This window comes from Dermacentor albipictus, chromosome 7 (genome assembly GCF_038994185.2).
Source record: "Dermacentor albipictus isolate Rhodes 1998 colony chromosome 7, USDA_Dalb.pri_finalv2, whole genome shotgun sequence".
In the NCBI taxonomy this organism is placed as follows: domain Eukaryota; kingdom Metazoa; phylum Arthropoda; class Arachnida; order Ixodida; family Ixodidae; genus Dermacentor; species Dermacentor albipictus.
Genome location: NC_091827.1, coordinates 49107321 through 49115123, shown reverse-complemented (window position 1 = coordinate 49115123; position 7803 = coordinate 49107321). Strand labels below are relative to the sequence as shown.

General features: G+C 46.4%; 1 protein-coding gene across 1 annotated transcript in view; it reads right to left on the bottom strand.

Annotated features, from left to right (window-relative positions):
• Nucleotides 1-931: 931 nt before the first annotated feature.
• LOC139047833 (sushi, von Willebrand factor type A, EGF and pentraxin domain-containing protein 1-like) overlaps nucleotides 932-7803 on the bottom strand; it is a 57562-nt gene continuing 50690 nt past the window's right edge. Inside the window, exons 15-17 of the mRNA XM_070521968.1 lie at nucleotides 3636-3852; nucleotides 3007-3168; nucleotides 932-1137 (exon numbers count right to left, since the gene is read on the bottom strand). Coding sequence (XP_070378069.1) covers nucleotides 932-1137; nucleotides 3007-3168; nucleotides 3636-3852 — 585 coding nt within the window. The remainder of the gene's footprint in view (nucleotides 1138-3006; nucleotides 3169-3635; nucleotides 3853-7803) is intronic.

Sequence of the window (7803 nt, the reverse complement as noted above, 5' to 3'; positions counted from 1 at the left end):
GTCATTCACTGCATACATGGCGATGTCATCAAGTCCCTAATTTGCCGAGTACCGTTTCACTCCTACAACTCAGTCACAGTAATTATTAGCAGCAATAGCGCGGGATTCTTTGCTGTCTACCATGCGCAGACATCTACTTACACAGCCTATACAGAAAGCGAACTTCACTTTACCATTAGGTATATTGACCCTTTTGGACATTTTAGGGGAGGAATGAAGATCTCACAATGCAACTACTTCAAAATTTCAGGAAGGAACCGTGATGTAGCGAATGGAACGTAATGATTGAAAACGTATTGACCCTAAGTACGTTTGTTTGAATATTGTTATTTTTTGTGTCATGTAGTGCTTGAAACAGTGTGGCGAACAAATGAACATGATCAACTGGTTTTTAGATGATGAAAGCTGTCCGCAGTCAAATTCCGTGGCAAGGGCTAGCGTCCAAAAATACCTGCGCGCGTTTCGAAAAATATGGTGTCGAAGGTTGCCTGGAAAAGTCGATGGTTGGCTTAAGAATAGCATCATCACTACTACAATTAGTGACCGCGAACAACTCCAGTGCATAAAAGTCCATTCGTGTGCTCGAATAAAATGGGCAGTAGCCGTAAGGTTGTTTTGGGCGTTTGTTCAATCTTGCAGACATCTTTTTTTATGTAAAAGTAACGTAGCGTGCACGTAAGTGGAAACACAATAGTCTTGCAAGATTAAAATCGGTGCAGCGAGTTAGAGAAAGCCTTATGAGCTTCGTCAATTTCTCTTGGTGCTCTATGGCGCATCCAAGACAGTATGTATTATCGAGAGACAGTATCGTGATACAGTATAAAATAAAGAAGTACTTCAGACTGCGATAGAATTTTGCTTAGAGACTACGATAGATTTTTTTCGTGCATAGTCATAACGTTCCAAAATGTCCTAGTGTAGCTGTACAGTGCTACCAGGTGAAGCTGGGAAGACGTGAAGAATTCTGAAACTGACTTTTGCAGTCGGTGATCCGATCACTGCCGTAGGCCTCGCTCGAGGATCCTTCGGGACACGTTTTGCACTGCACCTGCTGGTGTTTGTCCTGGTACGTTCCCGGAGGGCAGGCACGACATGTTCCAAGCCCGTTTCTGGAGAATGTGCCCGGAGCACATGGCACTGTAGGTGGCATAAGAGTAGCATGAGCAATCTATTGCGGAAAGTGATTGAAGCATTGAATGAATAAAGGCACAAAGGCAGAAAGGTTTGTCACTATACATACTGCTGTAGTTGCTTTATTCCGTTTATGTAACCTGAAACCTTGCTACCAGTGTGTGCCATTTTCTGGGGCACTGAACCAGTCAAGCTCAGTGGAGGATTTTCGAACGTGTACCAATCATTGGCAGGATGATGCAGAAACTTGCCGGCTTGTTGCTAAAACACGCAATCGGTCAAACATGATGCGATGTGTGCTTTTCGTGATTCTTCGCGTGTTGTGTTGGCGCCGTATTGAACCTGATATTTTTGTTGGCAGCATGGCGTTAGATCCTTTGCAAATTCCAAGCTGTCTCCGGCAGCTAGAGCTTTGAGTACGTGTCTCCAGCGAGACTAGAGCATTGTTCCTGCAGTCATTCTGCCCCGCTGGCGCAACTACACACGACACAAAGCATGGATTGAAACAGATGCCCGCACATGCGCAGCGAGCTCAAGCACCAGTCTGCACGAAAATAGAAGGCCACAGCACGTGCCAGATATGCGGTATCAGGCTGAGTACTATGCGGCCCCCTCTCCGAGAGGCCTCAACTGTTTTGCGCTTGTTGCCCTTTAAAACAAGCACGCACGCTAAGCTGTCACGTGCTCTGCTGCCCAAAACATCACTGAAGCACTTTAGAAAGAAGTTGTTGCAGCTCTAGAATAAGTTTTGCAAGACGCTGCAAATTTTGAATACATATAAAGGCCACACAGGTATGAACCGTGAGAATGAGCACGGTGATTTAACGGACAGAAAAGCGCACTATAATTTCGGGCCATAAATTCTACGTGATAGCCTCCTTTCATAACCCCGATCTACCTCCTAGACCAAAAATCATTTTCCAGGCCAAAATAAAAGAAGGCGCCTTAAAGCCTTCGCGTGTCTACTTCCTTCCTTTCAGGTAATCTTTCTGGGTGAACAAAATCTATCCGTTGAATACGGGCTGGTACGGTCCTTGCAAGCTCCGTCACGTGAGCTTGAGGGCCAACACTTGAAGGCTCAGTGAAATGTCCGAAGCGTCCTGTTCGAGCTTTTACAGCGGAGCTTCACAACCTATATTGTGGCTCTGTCCTGGTTTCGGGGCAGAGCCACAATGTGGATGGTAGCTAGGAACTGGCACGCTACGAAGAGATTATGCAGACAGATGAACGAGCGTAAGGACAATAATTTCTCCACTCCTGTATTTTCTGCACTAGGAGTGCCTGGAAGTTTCATTTAAAGAAATATATATGCCTCAGTGTAAGCTTCACGAATGCACACAAACAGGAAGCGCGGACATCTATACGCCATTCCATTGGCCTAACGAAAGAACCTTATTTATTGTGTTGCAAAAAATGTCGTGTATTTGTCTACACTTCCGAGACGAAGTTCCAGGCAGACGTGCGCAGTAAAGAGAAACGAATGAAAACATCGTTTGAAAGTGTACGAGTTGAAAGCGACTGCTAAAATCGCATGCAGGACAAATATTGGGGCATCATAGGCCGAGTTTCTGTCCGCGTCACATATTCTTGTGCTGACGTTTTTCAGTTATCGCGGCGAAAGCAACTGCATCGTTTAGCGCCAGCAATTTTTCTCCTAAATACCACATCTTTTTTTTTTTCGACAAGGCCAATTTTATCGCGTATACCACAAACCATGACAAGTCGAAAGATTTACGACAGAATCCTTTGTCTCTGTTTGTGACACACTCTACCACCCTTCTGAAATCGGTGCCGTTCTTCCTGGTGTATCTTTTGACCCACTACGACTCTTTGAGGTCAATCGGAAGGGTTCGTCTGAAGCAGCAATGAACCCACCTTGGCAGTCCTCAACACTCGTACTCTTGGAAGCGAAGGTGACAGCGCCTTCGGGACATGGTTTGCAGGACACGTCACCGTCTTGGTCCTGGTAAGTTCCCATGGGACAGGGAGAACAGAAGGCCGCTGTACGGTTGTGAAAGGATCCTTTCGGACACTTGACTGCGAATGAAGGGAGAGATGATGACAGTGATGATGACGACGCTGGTTATTACTCTCATTAATAGAGCCTAAGCACAAGGAGTTATTAGCCTGAATTTTATCTGATGAAGAAGCATTGACACTCGTAGGCGATGAATTTTTAATAAATAATAAGCAATAAATCAGGACAATTAAGTTCTAGCGAAATATACCTAACAACTCAAGGCCGCTCAGACTAACACGCACACGCACCCACACACTCTAAGAACAACAAATAGCTGAAATAATGTATGAAATAAAAATAAAATTAACAGAACCAAGGTATTTAAGACGGTTTCTGGTGATATACAGGTAAGATATATTCCCCGCGCGGCGTTTTCTACGGAACTCACAATTATTGTCAACAACAATGAAGCAATCCCCAGAGGCAGAAAAAGGCGGTCATTCGAAGAGGGCATTCACTGGTTATTTAGTGTCAGTGAACTCACCGCAGTCTCCATCGCTGTTCAGTGCTTCTCCGTCCGCACAGACAATGGCGAAGTCTTGAGCGTAGTAATCTTTCAGGCGCATTTCCATAGTCAGGTGCTCCTCGCTGCTCACTTCGTTCAGTACAGATGGATCGATTTCACCGATGACGTCCAGAATTGTGTCCACTGCTGCGGAGAGTCCTTGCGTTTCGTTTCCAAAAACATCTGCATTGCTTTTCTACAAGCCGTTAAAAAAAGGTGTGTGAACTATTGCGGAAAAAATAGAAGACAAGGTGGACGTATATAACACACGTATTTATATGTACTGAAATTTGGCCTATAAGGGTGACGTAATGCTGCATAATTGAACCACAGATTTCCATTGTTTGCAATATATTTTAGTTCCATTGTGAGACCCTACATTTCTGTCTAGGCTCTTTAACGACTTTCTTCATGTCGAGTTTTTTCATCCGATGTCTTATTTTTTTCGCGCGCATGTGTATCGACTTTTCCTTTCGCGTCGATTTTGGTTGACAAGCCTTTCTTTTTGACCAAAAGGCCATGTAGGCCAATGCCGTAGATAGTGTAGCCTATGATGTAATGTAACTATATTGGGAGTTATTAAGCCTGTGACACTACTTTTACCAAATTGGCCACTAATTCTCGCTTCTTGTCTAGTTAATATCTACGTTTTAATTTTTGTTTTAATTTTTTTCATGCAGGCGCGAATGGGCCATTTTTTTAAACCAAGATTCAACGTATGCCAAACCCATGTGAAGTCGCCACAGACCTGGTCTTCAAGTAGACTGTCCTAGAGTGACGTGATTAGTAACGATGTGCATGCGAAATAAATATAGAAAAAGTTGGCCATGCTGAAAAGCAAAGTGATTTAAGCCATATATTCGTCCGCATACTATGGCCCAAGAAAAGCGTCAAAGCGAGAGAATTGCCGTAATAAATAGAGGGCAAAATATGAAAAAATTAGAAAATTTCTTAATATCAATGAAAATCAAAATTTTAGATGCAGTTGCTTACATGTCCTGCATCTTGAATTCAAGTTGCAGCAGATAATTTTTTAATTGGTTCTTGTTATGTAAAATGAAAAAAAAAACATTGATTGTGTCTGGACAAGGCTGAATCGCTATCTAGCGAAAGTTTGCTGAGTAAAGGTTAAAAAAAATGTCAGGAATATTGAAAACTTTGTGGAACAAGAATTGGGCGTGATCGAAAACCACTTATTTTCACCATTTACCTCTCATCGGGAAATTCTAACTCCTTTGAAATAAGGATTGGCTGACAGGCTAGTTGAGATATTGTCATAGAAAGTACCGCGCTTCAAGACGGGACACTAAAGAAGAACCACACACGCACACACTGTGCATTGTGTGCATGCGGTTCTTCCATTGTGTCCCGTCTTGCAGCGCTGTCCTTTCTTTGACTGAAAAAAAATGTTTCCTCATTGGATGAAGCCTTCGAACTGAGATTACCGCCCAACGCTTTTGATTTCTCTGCCTGAGCCTCTGACTGGTAAGATGGTCACTTTTCTAATTTACGTAGCAAAGCTTGAAACATAGTAAGTTCTTCATTTATCCGTTAAAATTTTCGACATGAGATCGTGCGCACGTACAGGAGAATTTCGCAGTCCTCTCTATGTGGACCACGTGCTTTGATCGATCGATCAATTACTGAGAAAGAGTTTGGTTGCATTGCATGCTGAGCACACGCTGGATTATCTATAACAATATGAAAACTATTCGAACTGCATGATCTACCTATTCCTAAACTACTGCTTAATTCTTGATCAGGAGTGAAGCTTTCCTCCTACTCTCCTTATTAGGCGTTGGCCGCTCTCCTTCCGGGTCCACACTGCTCACGCTGCTCACAGCCACGCTACCTACGGATTAGACTGCATCACTTCTTCGCGTTCTATTTGTGGAATTACAATCAACGTATGTACACACACACACACACACACACACACACACACACACACACACACACACACACACACACACAAACACACACACACATATATATATATATATATATATATATATATATATATATATATATGTGTGTGTGTGTGTGTGTGTGTGTGTGTGTTTGTGTGTGTGTGTGTGTGTGTGTGTGTGTGTACACTACAACTCTATCCATTCTATGTCAACAGAGTGGTAGTAGTACAATTAGAAACTGATGGTCTACGTAGATGACGTGACGGTGTGGACCACGGAGAACACGAACATCGGCGAAATGCACGACCGGCTGCAGCGGGCCGTACCTGCTCGGGATTCGATATCATGAAGCTCTGGGACAGAAAGAAACGTTTCTTGCCGAAGTCAGAGATGTCATGCAGACGGAAAACACGCCGAAGAACATGCACCCAGTGAATGACGTACAAAGACGTAACCGCAGGCTGGTAGCAATTCTCGAGGACCACAGAAGACGAGACGGCCTGCTCTTCGTCGATGCAGCTAAGTACCCGCGGCCAGCCGGTGACCGGGATGGTGACGTGGGACGACGACCATCACCGCCGCTACAACGAAATGTGGGAGCTGAACCGTAGTTACCAACACCACCATCACTACTACTACTACTACGACAAAAACAGCAGCAGCAACAGTGGCGAGATGGACACGGCCGGCCGACGGCTGTGGCGCCCGCCTTTTCCATGGCAGGCATAGATACGAAGGGAAAGATCCGAGTCACGGCATCAGCGAGGCTGCCGTCGGCCGATGCAGCGGAGGAGATGGCCATAGCCCTCGTGGTACTCCACAGAGGTGCGTAGTATAGCCTGATCATTAGCAACTCCAAATCAGCGATTCGGAACTACCAAAGGCTGGGTGTCCGCGGATGTAGCACGCATGCTCAACGCCGGGACCGAAGACTTCGGGGGTGCTACGATTACAAACAAGGACCTCAAGTGGCTCCTCGCGCACGTCGGGGAGCTTGGCACTAAAAGCAACAGCAGCAGCCGCGACAACAACAATGGTGACGGCCGAAGACATACCAGCACCCCGCCCAACCACACCGAGCGCGCCTACCTCGTCGCGAAGCTGCTTACCCACCGCGACGCGGTCACCCAGAGGGCAGCCGCTGCCATTGTTGTGCGGGACCCCAGCAGAGGAGTGACGGCGACGGCAGCGGCGACTTCGTCCGGCGCCGCCGCTGTCGTTACCAACACAACTCAAATCACGGCGGACGTACCTGGGGACCACGGGGACGCCGACCGCGATGCCGATGAGTTTCCGGCCACATACCTAGAGGTGCTTGGTGACTAGAGGAACGACAGAAATATCCATAACCCCATGGGTGGCTGGACAGGTCACAGACGGTCGACCTGAGACGGTTGCAGGCGAGCACTTTCAGCAACCCCTACCACCTGCATTGCCTGTGGCCCACGCTGCACCCATCGCAAGTTGCCCGTGGTTGAGCACGAACAGGCCAATATTGCCCATGTGCTTTGGGAATGCCAACGCCATGAGGCGGAAGGACCAAGAGGAAGTGGGAAGAGAACAGCAGTATACTCTCTGAAGCGGGACGCCTCGCTGAGAAATGGCGAGCAGCCCTCCTCAGCGAGGCACCCGAAGGCCAGGAGTGGGCCGTCCAGCGGGCCAAGTCCATTGCCGAGGATCTCGAAAAATTTTCCTAGGGCGATGGATCCCTGGCAGCCTAGCCGCGGGCGCCAACAGCAAACACTGTTGGACAAATAAAGTTTATTCATATGCTATCCTTGCCCCTCCTCCCACTTCAGTGCTGGGCTATTTGTCGATACGGCAGCCACAACTGAAGTGGGAGAAGGGGTAAAGACATCAGTTCAAAATTGTACTACCAGTGTGTTGACACTGAATTGACAGAATTGTAGTAGGCTGTTCTCGGCAGAAAGGTGCGCTACTTCACCGCTTGGCTTACTTGCAAATATTCTGCGAACCAGAATAGCGTTCCTAGCAAACACACGCACGCATAGAGAAAGAAAGGTTTAGGCGAAACCGATTCCCAAGAGCGTGGGATCCCGATAATGTTTACGGAATGAGTGAACAGTTGGTTGACTGGTGATACTCGACACTGCACCCTACCATGAAAGAACTTCAAAGCAACACCCACAGCGTTAGCAACGTGGAAGTTAAAAAAAGTGGCAGTACGAACGCTACTTGAACTCTAAATAACTATTCTTCGTCCACCAAGCATTCCC